At 37.5% G+C, this 21,260-nt stretch overlaps 1 protein-coding gene across 1 annotated transcript; it reads right to left on the bottom strand.

Annotated features, from left to right (window-relative positions):
- Positions 1–5,186: 5,186 nt before the first annotated feature.
- Positions 5,187–13,308, bottom strand: LOC136808626 (hatching enzyme 1.2-like). The gene is made up of 10 exons (XM_067065167.1): positions 13,066–13,308; positions 12,458–12,574; positions 11,442–11,556; positions 10,987–11,090; positions 10,307–10,381; positions 7,508–7,589; positions 6,776–6,915; positions 6,251–6,292; positions 5,602–5,775; positions 5,187–5,390 (listed from the first exon to the last, which is right to left on the bottom strand). Exons 1-10 carry the CDS (start codon positions 13,154–13,156, stop codon positions 5,236–5,238), a joined length of 1,095 nt encoding a protein of 364 aa, XP_066921268.1. The 5' UTR covers positions 13,157–13,308; the 3' UTR covers positions 5,187–5,235.
- Between the last annotated feature and the right edge of the window lie 7,952 nt (positions 13,309–21,260).

The following is a 21,260-nucleotide window of genomic DNA, read 5'->3' as shown; positions in this document are numbered from 1 at the left end:
GCAAAATTTTCAAATTTTAGTCCAAATTTTAAGAATTCATGACCCTTTGGAGGAGTTGATTTTCGATCTTCGTAATTTTGAACCCTTCTTACAGAGACTATTTTATACTCCTTTGAGGGAATTTCGAAAGTGTAAAAAGGGACCCGTTTGGCTCACACATACCCAGCACCCATTTTGCCTAAGTACCCCCTCCCCCCTGGGAATACAAGAACTCTTATGATTATACCATATACAAACCCTAAACTATATTTAAAAGATTGTTCATTAATAGTGCTTTAATCAGATTAATCAGAATGATCTGTGATACCTCATACCAGCTACCAGAAAATACTTAACTAAAGTCGATTATGGTCGATTAAGTCGATTACCTTGGATTTTCTATTGTAATCTATTTTCTCAACTATATTCAAGTTTATCTGACTCATACAGCAGTAAGTCTAATTTTGATGTTTGTTTTCCTTTTTCGCGGTATAAAACCATTACAAAAGTCGCGGTAAAAGTCGAAATTTGATGACAAGTAGATCTTAATCTAAATGTAAGTACTTTGCAATGACATTTGCAATGACATTAAAACAGAAAGAGAAGAAAAAAGTTGATTTTCTGATAGCGGAAGTAAAATTCAACTGTGATTAACCAGGATAACGGAAATGGGATTTTCATTCCAATCTTACGGAAACCGACTTCAAGAAGAAGTTATCCAAAATACACCCCTTTTTCAAAGACTCGGTAGGATTTTTTCAGCCATAGTGTTGATAGAAATAACGGCTGAAACTCGATGAGGATTGATATTCCTATATTTTTTATGGCTGGGGATTTCAATTTTCTTCTTTTCAAGCCAGAAAGTTCAGCGGAGATGGGAAAAATAGTAAATATCTGGCAGTGAGGATTGGTTTAATTGATTATTGTTTGGACAAAAATTGGAGGATAATTATTTTTCATCGGGGACGATATTTGGGCCAATTGTGGGTGGTCAAGTGGATCTGTGAGAAGGGGTGCTAAATTAAGTGAGAAAACAATAATAAATACCAGTCAGCCTTCATATTTCATTCATTTGATTGAAAAAGTGACGTACTTAAATCAAAACTACACCCACAAAATCAAACTGCTGTACCATAACTGTTAATAACTGAAAAAATTGGACAAAATACTCGCTATGGAAAATGCCCTGAAATTTCATTCATCAAACCCATTAAGATATGGAGAAGTTTTATTTCTACTGGCTAACAGTTTCTGGTCAATTACTGAGACAGGGCTGTAACAGTTTTCTTTCAAGTGCGGTCTTTTTCTACAGTGAATAACCAAACCTGTGCAGTGACAAACCATCGACGAAAACAAAAAACGAATACAACCGTTTGCGATCGACTTCTCATATCTCAAAATTTAGCATCCGATCTTGATCTAGATTTGGTCTAAATGTTCTGAAATCACTAAAAAAAGTCAAGCTCTCAAAATTGAGACTTCTAATAAATGGCGATACCATGGAACTTTTTATGAAACAGAACAAGAAAGGCAAGAAAAAAGAAATTTGAGATTTCGTTACAAAACTTTGGAACTTCACACCTCTTAGCTACTAAGATTTCAACAATGGTCCAAGATCAAACAAATTTGGAAAGTGGGAGGAATTTTGAGGTAATTTTTCATGTCAACTGTCAATTAGTAATTTCCATTTTGAAAATAAAATCCTTTTGATTCATACATAAAACCCTTTAAATTTAGGATTCTTTAGAATCTCAAATTATCAGCATAACTTTGAATTTCACACCTGCTTTACGACAGACGAAGTTCAAATTTCTCAATTTGACAGCAAACGAATTTGAGACCATAAAGAGTAGGCTGTCAAATAAAACCCATTGTTCAATTTACTAGAAAGGAAAGTTCAGCACATTGTTCGTATTTCACGGCACGCGCCAACTTTTAGGTATCAAATTTACAAAACTTTTGACACCTACTCAAGGGATGCTTACATGTACAATCTAACTTTTGATTCACCTTTGCGATTTATATTCAATTTTGGCCACTTGCTAATCACAGAAACTTGACAGATATACCATATGGCCAACCCATCATTATTGTATTGGAATAAATTCATTGACGATACGGTGCATTATTTTTCTGAAATTCTACCGTTGTTTTCTTTGAATAATTTTCCCAACCAAGGAGGTTAAAAATTTTGTGGCTTGGATTGACTTGACAAAAAAAACACATCATTAGGGCATATGACAATTAAGACCAACCCACTCGCATTAAACATTCTGCCTAAATCTCAATTTGGCACCAACCAGACCATGTTTATGACATTATACCTGAGTAGTGAGACAGCGTGTTTAGAAGTGGTAGGTTATTAACTTTACTTGTAGTTCTGCTTATAACCACCGTAAGAATAATAACAATCGCTAAAAATGAAAAAAAGTACAGTAAATAAAGCCCACACAAAGCTAAAGCTTCTTTCACAAATTTTTTTGCAATCTGTTGCTGAATACCATCGTTGACCATCCAAACACATTCAATGAACAAAAAAACATCAACTCAAGAAAAATATATGAAAGTTCTTCTCGAAACCTCATAAGCCACACAATTTGTCCCAAAGTAGGATCATGAATTTTTAATTATCAGAGAAGAGAGAAAGAAAAATAAATAAAAAAGAATAGGTGATTTTCAATTGCAAGCCTCAGTTATACTTCAGTTTCCCTTCTCTGGTTGATGAAAGGCTTGGTACCCGGGGTACTTAGGCAAATAGGTGCCAGGTATGTGCGAGCTATAAGGGTCCCTTTTTCACACCCTCAACAAAGGGGTAAAAAAACATTAAAAAGCAATTGAGTTTAAATCTATAAGGGTTCCAAAATCACAAAAATAAAAAAATCAACTCTCTCATCTAGGGTCATAAATTCTTTAAATTGGATTAAATTTTGAAAATTTTGGCTAAAATTTTAGGAAAAAAGTCTCTCTAAGGGTGGTGAAAATGTCAAAAAATTTACAAAATCTTCAGAATTCAGGAAAACGTCTCTCAAATGGTCGCAAACGTCGAAACTCAGTCTTTCTAAGGGTCCATTTGCGAACTTTGGCTCGAACATACCCGTTATCGCAAAACTACTACCCCCGGGCTTGTTAAAAGACTCTAAAGATCAACGGAAGTATGAATCTTCATGAAAGAATCCTTTTTGAACACCCATGGTAACATGTGGAAAAATCACTGGCAAAATTGGGCCAAATATTCTGACAATGTGAAAACAAAACCCTGACAAAAATTTATCAAACATTGATCCATACTAGTAAAGTTATTGTAATTTGAAGGGTTTGAGCATCTTCAAGCAAGTTCTAAGCTTTAAATGATAGATTTGATAACTCGACATACAGGTGATTTTCTATCCTCACAAACATTAACTATGGTGTTTACTAACCGGTGTTCACTCAATCCTACCTAGACTATACCTGAACAATAGTCTAAGACAAATCTCTAACTAAGAAATAAGCCGAACAAAATTCACAAACGGGTTTTTGCCGAAAAGAGTTAAGAGCCGGTAGAGTTTATCAATCGTTTTTTCGAAACTCTCACATCGATTGTTTTCCCGTATATTATTATTACGGCTGTAAGCTCCACGCAAATATGTTTTCCGCCTTTTATTATCCCCGTAACGGAGGATAACATCATCTATAAAGTCCCTTTATGTTATCATCGTAGCTTGACAATGCTTTACCGGGTCACTGGGACAGGGGTGTATTGAAGATTGGTAGCAAACGAGCAGTTCTGTAATAAAGGAAAAATTTCGAGAGGGAACTGATGTTTAAGAAGTCTTTGAGCGTTTAACGTTTAATCCTGTCAGATATTGAAAGCTTGCAAGATATACAAAAAATGATACATAACCACCAAAATAAGATATTAAATAGTCGGAAAAGGTCGGAGGGTACCTCATTGAATAGCAATTGGGAAAGCCTTACGGAGAATGTAGAATCTAGACTCAACTAGAGATTTTTTTTTGTCCCGAGAAAGCCACGGTTGAAATTCAACTTATACCACCACTCTAAGAGTTCCAAAGTTACAAAAATTCATAATCAATTCCTTCATAAGGTCATAAATTTTTAAAATTTGGACTAAAATTTGGCTGAAATTTTGGGGAAGTGGTCTCTGTAAGGTTGGCAAAAACGTCAAAAAATTGACAAAATTTTTGAAATTCAGTTTTTCTAACGGTTGATTTTCGAACTTTGGCTCGGACATACCTGTCATCTCGTAATCCTAGTACCCCTCCTCACCCCCCGGAATAAGGGTTATTTCAGTTTAGAGGTTTTCATTTTATTCAATATAACGATGACACGAAAAAGCACAAGAATAACCCAGATGAAAAACCATACAAGCAAATTAAGATAAGTCACTAAAATAGATCTATGACTCGATAAAACCCACTGGAGAGGAGATTTAAATAAAATAATCGTTTGAGGACAAACAATTCCATCAAAAACTCTTATCATAGCAGGCTCTCAATAGGTTTAAAAATAGTCCAGATCCCAATTTCACCTCAGAGAGCTCAACTTTGGGGAATGGGTGTATGAATTATTCATGAGACCAATTTTAAAGGATGTGAATAAGTCCATATTTGGAAAATATATTGGATAAAGGCAGATGGCTATTTTGAAATTCAGTCCAAATTTCTCTTTTCCCTTATAAAGTTTTTTATGATGGATATATGAGAATTATAGAAAATTCCTTTTAACGTTAATTTTTTCCTGAAAAAGTCAATCACTATCATGAGCTCTTGATTAGATTCGAAGAAGTATCTCTACTACGCCAGCACTTCTTTAAATTCTATCTGGAAAACAAGCTAACACGAGAAAAAACTTTTCAAAAGCTTACAGAATTCGAAAATTTTAGATATCCTCATTCTGATATTCAGTAGAATACACTAGCAAGTAGTTAAGAAGACCTTCCGAATTTCTCAAAGAAGAAAGAAACTTTATGCATACAAGTATATATAATGATAATAGCCGTACGTGAAGACTTTCTCTGTAGCATTTAGATTTTCGCTAGCGAATTTAGCCTGCCGTAAATATATTTTCAAGGGTAGTGAAAAAGTAATTTTCTTCAATCTGGTGAAACTGGTGAAATATGGTCAACAAGTTTTTTTACCAGAAAAAGACCCTGTATCGCCAAGCCAAGCCCTTCATGGAAATCATAAACAAAACAAGATTTTTATTTTTTACGATGTAAATTCTTCAACAAAATATAATTAAGAATTTCCATAATTATGCAGTACAGCAATGTTTTCCATCACAAGCAGCTTGAGCATTTTCACAACCTTTATCGTTGTATCCTTTCCTGCAGCAAATACCATCTTTTCCACAAAATCCTGATGAACAAGATCCTCCTTTGTATGAGCAATCATACCAACAATTTTTGCCTATGAAAAATAAATAAAATTCTTCAAAAAACATTCCATTAACAAGGATTATCCATAAAACACTCCCTTTCTTGGGACTATGAAAGCTAAAAAAGATTTGCTATCTTCAATTGAGCTGCATTGAATTGTGGGATTACAACTCGTAAAAATGTAAAAAAAAAAAGTGAAAAGTAATAATTATAACGTATGCGTTGCGAAGCGCTATTCTTACCAATATTCTTGACTTCTTTCTTTGGTGCAGTACAACAGTGATAAGAGTAGCATGGTTTTGATGCTTGTTCACAACCGGGATCATTGTAACCAACTCGACAACACAATCCAGTTCGACCACAATATTGTGGGCATGATCCACCTTTGTGTCCACATTTGTAGTAACAATTCTCGCCTGGTTGAAAATTGAAAGACATGCATAATTTTCAATCTTTAAATTGAGCACTGAGTAGCCTTTCAAGACAGTGGTAAAATTTGATTTTCTTACAATGAGGTGTCATTAAGGAATAAAGATCTTGTGTAGTGGTAGCTGCTTATAAAGGTCATTATGTCATACCTGAATCAGATTGGCATTGCAGTAAGTGTTTTTTTTTTCAAAAATCCTCTAAATAGCTTTTTTTGACTGCTTACGATTGGTATAAGTGGCTTTGGTTTTATTGACTTTGGAATTTCTTCAAATTCTTAGAGTCAAGAGGTTTTGCCTGTGATGTCAGTTTTTGGGTTTTAAAAGATTTCCTAGACTTTAGCAGAAAACCTCCTATGTGAAAAACTGTTCAAGCACTTCATTCTTTAAACTGGACCAGGCTTGGTTGCGTCACATAGAAGATGTCAGGGGTGCTAAGTATGTGCTCTACTATAAAATCTCTCACCGTCATTTTTGAGATCTCCATTGTTATTATTACCACCATTACCTAAATGAAAAAAAATTTGCAATTTTCACCTTTGAATTTAACTTGATAATTCCTCCTTTATAATCTTAATCTGTTATTCACTATGTAATCATAGTGTATCAAAATTCCCGTCCGAGATTTACCCCTGAGGTAATAATTTGTCCGAGCCAAGATAGAGGAAAAATTAGTGTTTTTGGGACCATTAAAGAAACTGTTCTCAAATCCTTTGTCGATTTTTTACTCGATTTTTGTCCAAATTTTGGAAAATCACAATCCTTTGAGGTAGGAAATTTATAATTTTGTGATTTTTGGACCCTTACAGAGAGTCAGTTTTTTAATGGTTTGTTTACCCCTTTGAAAGACTTTAGAGCTTTAGCGTGGGTAGCCGCCAATCCAGCTTCGGAATATCAGAAAAGAAACATTAGAAGCTAACAGTCTCCGTCGCAAAAAAAAACACAAACTCGCTTAAGTATGCGAAGAAACATCAAAATCTTTACTACAAACCATCGCAGTTGTACATGAGTTTGATTTGTTTAGCATCGATATCACTCATTCCATAATGGTAGTTGTTGTCAATAATTCGTTGTTTGGATGGATCCAAAGTTGTGATGGTTTTGGTACCACTCTTTGCAAATGCTGTCGATCTAAATTTCATTGAAATCACATTTCATTGGATTGAATATCAACAAAGGGTTAACTATGTACATGGTTTATCCGGATATGCATTTCACTGTCATAGTCGAAAAGAATTAAGGGTAATCATGAGGACAACTACGCTCTTTTAGCTACTTTCTGTTGGCATAAACATCTTGGCTGTCTTTGCGTCGAACCAATGGGAAACCCTTATGGGCACAACAATTAGTCTGGCTACCTCATGGGTAATTATTTCGAATGAATGGCTTAAAAAGAATAATATCCGCAGGGAATCTCGATTGCTTAAAAATAAACCTTTCAAAAAAAAAATTCGTAATTCATTGCAGTAGTATCGTCAGAATTTATGAAATTTTTGAATTTTTCACTTTCAGGGAAAACAATATAAAACTCAAAAATTGATTTTGCCATTAATCTATTTGGAATCAGTTCATCACGAACGACAAAATGTCTTTGAAAATAATAAAATTTTACTTCACATACAACAAATTTTAACACATTCAAGATTATGAAAGCTTTAGGTTGCATAGGAAGCATAAGGTTGTATGTGAAATAATAGAATAAAAAAAACTCTTAAACACTCACCCATAATGCATCATTGAATAGAAATCGTAAGGAGTTCCCAAGGAATCAATGTCTCTATTCAGATGGAAATTATAAGCGTTGTCTAAAAAGCAAAAGCTTAAAATGAACGAGTGTGACTCTAGCACCCAGAGCAATTTAGTGACCTTCTGGGGAAAATATTCTGCAGGGGCCAATATTATTTTTTTCCAAATCGCGCCCCTTAGATTTCAATATGGTGTCCCCATCCCAGCAGTTTCTTAGACAACAACTACATAAAAAATAGAATTGAATTTGATTGTAGAGTTCGATTTTCAAAGAATAGGGTGCTTCAGAAAAAATTCTTTTGGTGCCCCTTGCTGTTTTTTTTTTTTTTTTTTTTTTTTTTTCTTTTATCTATTGTATATGAAACACGAACAAATAGTACAAAACTAAGGGTTCCTGACCTCCCGCAAAAGGACCACCAGATCATACCGCCAGGAGGAAGGAACCCAAACTAAGCTAACAATAAATTAATAAATCAATTGATAAATGCATGGAAAAAAAAAACTTACTACAGAGGATACATACTAACAAAAAATAAAAAACAAAAACAAAAAAGAGCTTGGAGAGCAGTTAGAGTAAAAGACTAAAATAACGGTCCCCCAAAACGGCTTGTATCACGGATAAATTTTATTGTTATACTCAATATATCGTGATTTTGGACAATGCTAAAATCGGGGTCGCCATAAAGAAGTATTTTACACAATGTTTTGGGATTAAATGGAAACAAGGTTATGTCAAGTTGAAGAAGGCTGTCAAACATCACAAGTCTGTCATTAGAGTAATCAGAGCAATGCATCAAAAAATGCTGTGTTGTTTCTACTGAATTTTGTCGACAGTTGCAGAAGGGGTCAACTGTGTCTGCAAAATTATGCCTGAACTTATGCTCACGAAGATGACTGAAACCAACCCTTAATCGGTTAAGGAGAACAACACCATCGTTGTCACTAACTCTGAAAATTGAGTTAGCACTGGGTCTGAGAAATCGGAGAATTGCTTGCTTGAAAGACTTAATAGTGGGAAGATTCCGTATATGATCTCCGAGGTTATTCCATTCATTTGTGCAAAAAGGAAAGAATGAGGCACGATAACGCTCGGTTCTACAGAAAGGTGCCTCGAGTGGTGGTTTTATCCTTCGCCCTGCATTGCGTTCTTCCTCTCCTCTCTGGGGAGGAAGAATATTCGTAAGATAAGCAGGAGCAAAGCCATTGATTATTTTATAAAAAAATACGAGTCTTCTAATTAACCGTCTGTCTGCCAGGCTTTTCAAGGTATATTTTTTCTCTGGATGTTCCTCTGAAGCATCCAGTAATTGCAAGACAGGCATCATATTGAACAGACTCAAGTTTTTCAGAAAATGTAGAATTACCAGGACGATCATATACGATATCTCCATAATCTAGGTGTGGTCTAACATTGGTTTTGTATATAGTGACAAGAGATTCCCTGGGTAGAAACTTACGAAGTCTGCGAATAAGACCAATACCTTGATTAGCTTTTTTTATTTTTTCAACAAGGTGACGGTCAAAGACCAGCTTTTGATCAAGTATGAGACCAAGATGTTTTTGATGATCCTGAATTGCAATGGCTGCATTATTGAAAATAATTTCTGGGGGTCAGCTGGATTTAACCTCCGAGTAAAGTACACTTCAACTGCCTGTTTAGAAGGATCAGGGTTGAAGGACATTTTCCATTGATGAGCCCACTCACTTATCTTCTGCATGTCACTGTTCAGTTCTTGAGAACAGCGAATATGGTCTAGGATAAGCGAAAACAAGGATGAGTCATCAGCAAAAATTTTGATCATGGAAATGATTCCTTCAGGGAGGTCATTAATGTAAATCAAAAAAAAGAGGGGTCCGAGAATAGATCCCTGAGGTACACCTGCCAAGACTTCCGTCCAATCAGAAGCTTGACCATCAAGAACAACCCACTGCCGTCTCCCGTGTAGAAAATTCTGGATTAATAAAAGAAGGGAGCCAGAAACACCATATGACTTAAGTTTGAAAATTAAACCATCGTGCCAAACTCTGTCAAAAGCTTTGGAAATATCAAGGAACACTCCACGAGTATCTAGGGGTGGATCAACATCAAAACCATTCAGGATGTTGTGTGTGTTATGGATAACAGCTGAGACACACAAGAGTCACCCTTGCGGAAACCAGACTGGGAATTTGTGAAAAGATTGTTGTTTTCGAAATAGGTGTAGACGGAGTCAAAGATGCATTTTTCAAAGATTTTTCCAAAAATAGGCAGAAGAGACACTGGTCTATAATTTTTTACCACGCTCTTGTCCCCTTTGTTTTTGTACACAGGAACAACATTTGCTCTTTTCCAGTTTGATGGAAAAATGCAAAAATCTAAAGAATATTGATAGATCTTCATAAGAGGTTTAACCAAGGATTCATCACAGATTTTAATCATCTGTATGGAGATGTCATCCCAACCATGAGCTTTGTTAGTCGTAAGTGCGCGAATGAGGGCTAAGATTTTGGCTTCATCAAGAGCGATATTGTTTATTCTAAGATTAGTTACATATTTTTGATGCGGTAAAACACTATCAGTGTCTATGAGAGAGCACTGATTAGCAAAGAACTGATTAAATATGTTCTTCCCTTGCTGTTCTGCGCGCCTAAAAAAGCTCTGCTGGGGGGTGTTGCCTCACTGCCCCCTAAAAGAACGCCATGAATACTTCCATATCATTGATTTAGCTGAAGATTTAAAATCTTCACCGAGTTAAACTAAGGGCCTGAGGACAAATTTAAAAGAACGCCGACTTACCTTGATCGTTGAGGTTGTTAAGATGAATTTTGACATATTGATTTCTGTCTGGTCTGGTTTGTTCATGTTGAAGACCTAAAAAGAATAAAATGGTAATTTTTTATCAAATTCTTCTAGGCATCTTCACTTTCGTGTTGATATTTTTTCTTTTTTTTGTGAGTTTGTTACCGTGAAAAGCAGACAGGCCGAAATCGTATATCGACCTGTGCCGACCAATCCAGATTTTATTCAGCGCACAATCAACGCAGAGAAAAGTAACCATGACGACAATCCAAGATCTTGGATTAAGTTCAAAGTTGATATTTCTTATTCCCGTCATTGAAAACACAACTCAAAAATGTAATCAATGCTTTTTAAAAAGAGTCAGTGATAGAGAATCATAACATTAAGTCTGTCTATTATTTCGATTCAATTGAAGTAACCAAAGTTTCCATTATTGATAGTTTAGTAATAACTGTTATACATTTGGGGATCATGTAAAATATTTCCTTCGAAAGAAACTCACTTTCAATTTCTATTATTGGTCTTCAGAGGTTGGTTTATTCTTTGAAAACTCAACCTCTGATACTCAGGGTATGAGTTTGTATTATAATCCGCTAGAAGGTTGCGAATACTTATAATTTACAGACTCTTCATGACGTACAGTTTTTGAATAAAATGTATAAAAGAGATTAATCTACCAATAGCATGTCCGATTTCGTGTTGAGCTGTGGCTGTCCAGAGACACCCAGGACCAAGACTGATTTGTTGTTTTCCTCCATTCATACCGACAAATGACCAGCATCTATTTTCAAAATATTGAATATAATAGTGTAACTAATGGTGGTCAAAGATCAAGAAAGCAAGAGGCTAAGAGATCCTTGCGAGAGATTTTTGACTAAAAGTCTCAAAATTGTGAGAATGCTTTGAGGAACCAAATATATTTTGGCTTGTTATTTTAATTCTATGATACTTCTTGCCTTATGTAAATCCAGTAGCGTTCACAGGGGTGTCGGAAAATTTGTGTAGGAGAGCAGATAATTGATTCGTAACAAAATTGTGCTCTCCTCCTACACAAATTTTCCGACACCCCTGAGAACGCTACTGATTAATGGGTTAAGGTAATGGTAAACTTGTATTTATAAAAGATATTCACCCAGAGCCTTGGAAGAATTCAATATAATTTGGTTGATTGGTGCGTTTAACGAATTTCAAACATGTTCTTTTGTGGTAAACACCAATGGCATCATTGATCACATTCTCACGGCTGGCTACATGCAAGAGTATTTCATTATTTCAAGATGATAAGAAAGTTTTTCAAATCAGCAACAAAAGATTTTGGATTTAAAGTCTGTTCACGATAAGAGTGCACTCTATTTTCTTTTACCTATAACCTATAATATTTTGCTAAAATATTTTTTCAATATAAAGTTATGATACAAAGTTGATAAGTGATTGACCCCAAAAAAACAGCAGAAAACAGCAGAAAACAGCGATTTTAGACGTCAATTAGCTTATAACTGTGTTTGATATCTTTTGACTGAATGATTATTTTTGAAAATTTATTTCACAGTAATGACGTTCGATGATCAAGGATTGACTTCAGTGAAAATGATAGTTATAGCATTTTTTTACAAGATCTTCATTTTTTTCTTCTTTATTTTCATCTTCATTTTTAGTATTTCAAATTGTTCAACTCACTAATATCTTTCCAATGGGTGCATAGCACTAAGTTGTCGCATAATTTAACTCTGCTAAAATCTATGCTGAAAAAATGAGTAAATATTTCAAAAAATAATAACGTCATTTTTGATGACGTGATCAGTTTTGTTTCGGGATTTTACAGACTTTTTAAGGCATGCCTAGTCATAAAACCTGGTCTAGTGGGTGTACAATGTAGTAATAACACTTATAAGATTAGTTTCAGAGTGTCAAAAAAAATTGTCAATGAGCTATTAGCAAAAAAACGCTAGGGTTGTGGAAAACACATCCTGGATAAAAAGAAAGGTTATGAAAGGTTGGATAATCTCCTTTGCCCCCTCTAGCCCTTCGGAAAATAAACTCGAATGCTAGAAAATCTTATTCAACTAATTTTTCGGATTGATATAGGTTTTTGACAGTATAAACACTAATCGTCATGCTTGGTAATAATTTATAATGCATTGTTCTTACCAAGAGTTGAATGTACAACATATGGGACGATGTTGTTAGTCCAACGTTTTCCTCTGATGGAACCAAACAAAAGTTGCTTGTAAGATAATTTGATATCACCCTCATAGAGGCCCGCGTCTATAAGTAACAGAAGTAAAAATAAATCTTAGATACGCTACATTCACATAATCATCGTGGTCGGTGAGCAAATGCTAAGAAGTGACGACAACTTAGTATTTTAGGTTAAGAGATAATTCAACCAAAACTTACTAACACCTCTGTCTCACAGCCCAGTGGAATTCTTTTTCTCAGTGGGGATAAAAATTCCTATCAAAATCCCAATGGTGATAGAAATTCCCTTGTTCCAAGGGTAAAAAATTCAGTGGCGATGGTTTTGAAGTGCAATTTTTAAACATCGAATTTCGAATGGGGGTGAAATTCTAAGGTATTTTCCCACCGGGGACGAAATTTCTGTCAATCTTTCCGGTGTCTGTGGCACAAGGGTATTCACTACGAAAAACTCACAAGCAAAAGATTTGCTTCACCTTTAAGTTTGTATATTCAAGTAGCATTTCAAATACATCAGAAGATGTTTATTGGCTGTGCCCTATTTTATAAATAAAGAATACCTTCCATATGTTCGTTCCATGCCCACGTCGCACCGATTGTCAAGAAAACGCAAATTAAAACTTTCATCTTGAATGTATTGGGAAATTTCATGACTCAATTTGAATATGCGTTTTTCGTTGCTGCATTTATGAATGAATTGGCAAACGACACCAATAATAAATATGTACACTATTGATGGTAATTTGCTATAAAACTCGATTTGTTTTAATTGCCAGGCCAACATGTGTTTAAAGTTTTCGTCTAGCAATTTATAACAAATATATAACCAAAAATTGATGAGATGTAACAGGCTGAGTACATATTGAGTAGATTTATAGATTTAATTTACTTTCATTAAATGACTTTTGTCACGAAAATATGATTGTAAACTTAGTGGTTAGATGAAAATATCTGAGGAATGCTATATACAGGTGGTGGAGGCATTAGGTTCAACCTTAGAAGGTGCCAGGAGCTTGTCTAACGGCCCCGCGCTCCTGGTAGTGTTAAGACCCCCTTAGCCTTAACTTGAGTTTCGCGTCCAGAATCATCCCCATTGTTGAAATTTAACCTTAAAAATTCCCTGATTTGAATTCCACTTCGTAGTGATCCCTTAGCATGGGATTCTCTTTAATAAATCTCTATTGAGATTGTTAAATAGACACCCCTCTCTCAGTGATGCAGAGAGGATTCTTTATCCAGAGTGGGAGATAAAATTAAAACACGCCTGTCTCGCAGTTCCGTTTGAAGTTTTCACATCACGTGGGGATGAAACTTCCCATCGAAATTCCAATGGGGGTAAAAATTGTATTGTTCCGAGCCCAAAAAATTCAAAGGGGATGATTAATTTCTCCGTTGGGCTGAAATTGAAGGGAATTTTTTTCCACCGGGGACGAAATTTTGGGCAAATTTCCCGGTGGGGCTTGTGTCCCAGCGAGTTTGTGACACAAGGGTGTAAAACTCAATAGAAAATATAATTATCTTGCCCTAATTTTGGCTTTCAATTTCCGCGTTTACCCTGCCAAGCCAAACGCGGTGAGTCATTTTGCTTGGTTAGGCCTTTAAACCCACCCCACAGCCTTTAGAACAAGTATCAACCCCTAATTTTGGCTTTCAATTTCCGCGTTTACCCTGCCAAGCCAAACGCGGTGAGTCATTTTGCTTGGTTAGGCCTTTAAACCCACCCCACAGCCTTTAGAACAAGTATCAACCCCTAATTTTGGCTTTCAATTTCCGCGTTTACCCTGCCAAGCCAAACGCGGTGAGTCATTTTGCTTGGTTAGGCCTTTAAACCCACCCCACAGCCTTTAGAACAAGTATCAACCCCTAATTTTGGCTTTCAATTTCCGCGTTTACCCTGCCAAGCCAAACGCGGTGAGTCATTTTGCTTGGTTAGGCCTTTAAACCCACCCCACAGCCTTTAGAACAAGTATCAACCCCTAATTTTGGCTTTCAATTTCCGCGTTTACCCTGCCAAGCCAAACGCGGTGAGTCATTTTGCTTGGTTAGGCCTTTAAACCCACCCCACAGCCTTTAGAACAAGTATCAAGCCCTAATTTTGGCTTTCAATTTCCGCGTTTACCCTGCCAAGCCAAACGCGGTGAGTCATTTTGCTTGGTTAGGCCTTTAAACCCACCCCCACAGCCTTTAGAACAAGTATCAACCCCTAAATTTTGGCTTTCAATTTCCGCGTTTACCCTGCCAAGCCAAACGCGGTGAGTCATTTTGCTTGGTTAGGCCTTTAAACCCACCCCACAGCCTTTAGAACAAGTATCAACCCCTAATTTTGGCTTTCAATTTCCGCGTTTACCCTGCCAAGCCAAACGCGGTGAGTCATTTTGCTTGGTTAGGCCTTTAAACCCACCCCACAGCCTTTAGAACAAGTATCAACAACCCTAATTTTGGCTTTCAATTTCCGCGTTTACCCTGCCAAGCCAAACGCGGTGAGTCATTTTGCTTGGTTAGGCCTTTAAACCCCACCCCACAGCCTTTAGAACAAGTATCAACCCCTAATTTTGGCTTTCAATTTCCGCGTTTACCCTGCCAAGCCAAACGCGGTGAGTCATTTTGCTTGGTTAGGCCTTTAAACCCACCCCACAGCCTTTAGAACAAGTATCAACCCCTAATTTTGGCTTTCAATTTCCGCGTTTACCCTGCCAAGCCAAACGCGGTGAGTCATTTTGCTTGGTTAGGCCTTTAAACCCACCCCACAGCCTTTAGAACAAGTATCAACCCCTAATTTTGGCTTTCAATTTCCGCGTTTACCCTGCCAAGCCAAACGCGGTGAGTCATTTTGCTTGGTTAGGCCTTTAAACCCACCCCACAGCCTTTAGAACAAGTATCAACCCCTAATTTTGGCTTTCAATTTCCGCGTTTACCCTGCCAAGCCAAACGCGGTGAGTCATTTTGCTTGGTTAGGCCTTTAAAACCCACCCACAGCCTTTAAACACAAGTATCAACCCCTAATTTTGGCTTTCAATTTCCGCGTTTACCCTGCCAAGCCAAACGCGGTGAGTCATTTTGCTTGGTTAGGCCTTTAAACCCACCCCACAGCCTTTAGAACAAGTATCAACCCCTAATTTTGGCTTTCAATTTCCGCGTTTACCCTGCCAAGCCAAACGCGGTGAGTCATTTTGCTTGGTTAGGCCTTTAAACCCACCCCACAGCCTTTAGAACAAGTATCAACCCCTAATTTTGGCTTTCAATTTCCGCGTTTACCCTGCCAAGCCAAACGCGGTGAGTCATTTTGCTTGGTTAGGCCTTTAAACCCACCCCACAGCCTTTAGAACAAGTATCAACCCCTAATTTTGGCTTTCAATTTCCGCGTTTACCCTGCCAAGCCAAACGCGGTGAGTCATTTTGCTTGGTTAGGCCTTTAAACCCACCCCACAGCCTTTAGAACAAGTATCAACCCCTAATTTTGGCTTTCAATTTCCGCGTTTACCCTGCCAAGCCAAACGCGGTGAGTCATTTTGCTTGGTTAGGCCTTTAAACCCACCCCACAGCCTTTAGAACAAGTATCAACCCCTAATTTTGGCTTTCAATTTCCGCGTTTACCCTGCCAAGCCAAACGCGGTGAGTCATTTTGCTTGGTTAGGCCTTTAAACCCACCCCACAGCCTTTAGAACAAGTATCAACCCCTAATTTTGGCTTTCAATTTCCGCGTTTACCCTGCCAAGCCAAACGCGGTGAGTCATTTTGCTTGGTTAGGCCTTTAAACCCACCCCACAGCCTTTAGAACAAGTATCAACCCCTAATTTTGGCTTTCAATTTCCGCGTTTACCCTGCCAAGCCAAACGCGGTGAGTCATTTTGCTTGGTTAGGCTTTTAAACCCACCCCACAGCCTTTAGAACAAGTATAAAGCCCTAATTTTGGCTTTCAATTTCCGCGTTTACCCTGCCAAGCCAAACGCGGTGAGTCATTTTGCTTGGTTAGGCTTTTAAACCCACCCCACAGCCTTTAGAACAAGTATAAAGCCCTAATTTTGGCTTTCAATTTCCGCGTTTACCCTGCCAAGCCAAACGCGGTGAGTCATTTTGCTTGGTTAGGCTTTTAAACCCACCCCACAGCCTTTAGAACAAGTATAAAGCCCTAATTTTGGCTTTCAATTTCCGCGTTTACCCTGCCAAGCCAAACGCGGTGAGTCATTTTGCTTGGTTAGGCTTTTAAACCCACCCCACAGCCTTTAGAACAAGTATAAAGCCCTAATTTTGGCTTTCAATTTCCGCGTTTACCCTGCCAAGCCAAACGCGGTGAGTCATTTTGCTTGGTTAGGCTTTTAAACCCACCCCACAGCCTTTAGAACAAGTATAAAGCCCTAATTTTGGCTTTCAATTTCCGCGTTTACCCTGCCAAGCCAAACGCGGTGAGTCATTTTGCTTGGTTAGGCTTTTAAACCCACCCCACAGCCTTTAGAACAAGTATAAAGCCCTAATTTTGGCTTTCAATTTCCGCGTTTACCCTGCCAAGCCAAACGCGGTGAGTCATTTTGCTTGGTTAGGCTTTTAAACCCACCCCACAGCCTTTAGAACAAGTATAAAGCCCTAATTTTGGCTTTCAATTTCCGCGTTTACCCTGCCAAGCCAAACGCGGTGAGTCATTTTGCTTGGTTAGGCTTTTAAACCCACCCCACAGCCTTTAGAACAAGTATAAAGCCCTAATTTTGGCTTTCAATTTCCGCGTTTACCCTGCCAAGCCAAACGCGGTGAGTCATTTTGCTTGGTTAGGCCTTTAAACCCACCCCACAGCCTTTAGAACAAGTATAAAGCCCTAATTTTGGCTTTCAATTTCCGCGTTTACCCTGCCAAGCCAAACGCGGTGAGTCATTTTGCTTGGTTAGGCTTTTAAACCCACCCCACAGCCTTTAGAACAAGTATAAAGCCCTAATTTTGGCTTTCAATTTCCGCGTTTACCCTGCCAAGCCAAACGCGGTGAGTCATTTTGCTTGGTTAGGCTTTTAAACCCACCCCACAGCCTTTAGAACAAGTATAAAGCCCTAATTTTGGCTTTCAATTTCCGCGTTTACCCTGCCAAGCCAAACGCGGTGAGTCATTTTGCTTGGTTAGGCTTTTTAAACCCACCCCACAGCCTTTAGAACAAGTATAAAGCCCTAATTTTGGCTTTCAATTTCCGCGTTTACCCTGCCAAGCCAAACGCGGTGAGTCATTTTGCTTGGTTAGGCTTTTAAACCCACCCCACAGCCTTTAGAACAAGTATAAAGCCCTAATTTTGGCTTTCAATTTCCGCGTTTACCCTGCCAAGCCAAACGCGGTGAGTCATTTTGCTTGGTTAGGCTTTTAAACCCACCCCACAGCCTTTAGAACAAGTATAAAGCCCTAATTTTGGCTTTCAATTTCCGCGTTTACCCTGCCAAGCCAAACGCGGTGAGTCATTTTGCTTGGTTAGGCTTTTAAACCCCACCCCACAGCCTTTAGAACAAGTATAAAGCCCTAATTTTGGCTTTCAATTTCCGCGTTTACCCTGCCAAGCCAAACGCGGTGAGTCATTTTGCTTGGTTAGGCTTTTAAACCCACCCCACAGCCTTTAGAACAAGTATAAAGCCCTAATTTTGGCTTTCAATTTCCGCGTTTACCCTGCCAAGCCAAACGCGGTGAGTCATTTTGCTTGGTTAGGCTTTTTAAACCCACCCCACAGCCTTTAGAACAAGTATAAAGCCCTAATTTTGGCTTTCAATTTCCGCGTTTACCCTGCCAAGCCAAACGCGGTGAGTCATTTTGCTTGGTTAGGCTTTTAAACCCACCCCACAGCCTTTAGAACAAGTATAAAGCCCTAATTTTGGCTTTCAATTTCCGCGTTTACCCTGCCAAGCCAAACGCGGTGAGTCATTTTGCTTGGTTAGGCTTTTAAACCCACCCCACAGCCTTTAGAACAAGTATAAAGCCCTAATTTTGGCTTTCAATTTCCGCGTTTACCCTGCCAAGCCAAACGCGGTGAGTCATTTTGCTTGGTTAGGCTTTTAAACCCACCCCACAGCCTTTAGAACAAGTATAAAGCCCTAATTTTGGCTTTCAATTTCCGCGTTTACCCTGCCAAGCCAAACGCGGTGAGTCATTTTGCTTGGTTAGGCTTTTAAACCCACCCCACAGCCTTTAGAACAAGTATAAAGCCCTAATTTTGGCTTTCAATTTCCGCGTTTACCCTGCCAAGCCAAACGCGGTGAGTCATTTTGCTTGGTTAGGCTTTTAAACCCACCCCACAGCCTTTAGAACAAGTATAAAGCCCTAATTTTGGCTTTCAATTTCCGCGTTTACCCTGCCAAGCCAAACGCGGTGAGTCATTTTGCTTGGTTAGGCCTTTAATAAACCCACCCCACAGCCTTTAGAACAAGTATAAAGCCCTAATTTTGGCTTTCAATTTCCGCGTTTACCCTGCCAAGCCAAACGCGGTGAGTCATTTTGCTTGGTTAGGCTTTTAGGGCGAAACGCAGCGATAAACGCCTATACATAGGAAGTGTACCTTTGACTTGAGTGGATAGTGGAAGGCAATAAACGCAGGCGATAAACGCCTATACAAGTCCTTTTGATTGTTGATGTATAACTTTTACTTGTGGTTTTGTTCCTAACAGGATAATAAGAAACATTTTTAGGGTTATCCTTCGACATGTTTATTCTATTTCTAAATTGGACAACACAGTATGTTCGAACAACAATCATCAATTATCGTGGAATTAAATCAGATTGACGAAAATACTATAAATGAGAATGGTCCTGATAAAAAAGAACTGGAAAATGGTATGCATTTATAATTTAAACTTTAAACACAGATAGAAGCGTTCGAAATACTTCTTCAGAATAGACAGGCTAGACTTCCCATCCCTATTCCCTTCCCCTTCCCTTCCCGGGTGTTGCTCCGGTTGCTCAAGTTTCCGATATTCAAAAGTTGACTGCTACTTTACAAAAAAACAGTTAATTGCCTATACTTTTAATCAGTTATTCTACCCACTTTCAAACTTTATTCGAATCCTTTGAAGAAGAAACAACAATTTGAGTTATTTCTATATTTTACATCATGTTACAAAAACTTTTAACCTTGAAAAGGTATGTTAAAATCTCGGTCAATTTGAGATAGTTGTATGATTATGTAGAGACACAATTGAGAAATTTAACTTCACTTGATATGGAGCCAGACGAGAATGGCACTATGTTAATTCCCGTTTTTATGTAAGAACTACCTGGTGAGTTTATGTCCAGAGAAAAAGAGCGGACATTTCAAATTATTCATCACAAATTAAAAATCGAGATCGAAGGAAGAGGAAAAATTAAGTTGAGAGTCGATGATTCAAGTATTAATCTTTTTTCAGGCTCTCGTGAAAGTCAAAAATTTAAGGGCTCCGACCATAGTCAAAAAATTAACTTTAGTATTTGAACATTAAGAATTGAATTGCAAAAATGACGCTATAAACATTAAAAAGACGTTAAAAATATGTTGCATTACCTTCTTTTATAAAAAGTGCTAAGTTTTAATTGGTAATTAACCTTTTTGTTTCGAAGTTTTTTCAAACTGTCCGCAATCAATTAAACTGTTTTAAATTTTTCGGAAAAAGTTTCTAACTTAATGCATCAAAAGTTATGTCTGTTTTTCTATGACAAATTGGGATGAGAAATTGGCCAAAAAGCACTATTTTCAAGATTTTGAGCCAAATAAGCTTTTTGAAAAATTTTCTGGAAATCTATTTTTAGTTCGATAAAAGACACACCATCTGCCGAAAAATAAATTCAAAATTTTTTTCCTTCGCCGAAAATAAGCTATTCAAAGTTGAAATACTCTTCTTTGCAAAAGTCTGCATTTTCTTCTTCAACAAATTTTTCCATTGCGATTCTTAAATGGACTCAAGGATAATTGGCCTAACAGAAAATGTATAACATGCCACAGTTTTTGTGTTTTTTGCACGTGGCAAAAATTAAGAAATTCACTATGGTCAGATTCCTTAAATGTGTTTTCTGTTGACAATCAAACCACAAATTATACCATCGTCGAAGTATTACAAAACTAAAAAAAAATTAAAAAAGTCCAGTAAAGATATTATGATTAAAGAGTCCTCCTTCCTTCAGCGGACCCAAAATTTACGCCATCACGCCAATTTTTTTTCCATTTCACGCTATCACGCCTGCAAAGTTTAATTTTCACGATCACGCCAATTATTTCGATTTCACGCTATTACGCATAGAGAATTTAGTTTTCACGCTGATATTCTATGGATCAATTAGGTTTTAGACCACGCTTAGATTCATTGGAATCGACAAAATACCGTTAATATATAAACTTAATTTTTGCCCACAAATGATTGTGTGTTTGGTCGTCAATCAGTTTTTCGGCATTCTCATACGCATAAGTCAAGTTTATATCATTTTTCCTATCGGAAACACCCAAAAAATCTGGAAGAAATTTGACCTCTGTTTTTCTATTTTTAGTAATAAACAGGGTTCAAATTCAAGCTTTTCCGAGTGTTCCGATAGGAAAAATGACGTAATCTTGACTTATGCATATCAAAAATAGTTTGACAACTGGTGGGTTGAGGTATATCTGAGTAAATTGACAAAGCCCGCCCTTGTTGGGCAACGGAGAACGTTTTTGAATTTTCAAGGGCAGGAGCAACAGTTTTATTCGGACTGCGCAAGTGACCGTCAGAGGTGCGGAAAATTCGGGATACATTCTACATTGATACATTCTTTCAAAAAGTATTTATTTCAAATAAAA

This window comes from Clytia hemisphaerica, unplaced genomic scaffold (genome assembly GCF_902728285.1).
Source record: "Clytia hemisphaerica strain Z4C2 unplaced genomic scaffold, Clytia hemisphaerica genome assembly, whole genome shotgun sequence".
NCBI classification, from domain to species: Eukaryota; Metazoa; Cnidaria; class Hydrozoa; order Leptothecata; family Clytiidae; genus Clytia; species Clytia hemisphaerica.
Note: the sequence above shows the minus strand (reverse complement) of the source record. Positions and strands in the feature narration are given on the sequence as shown.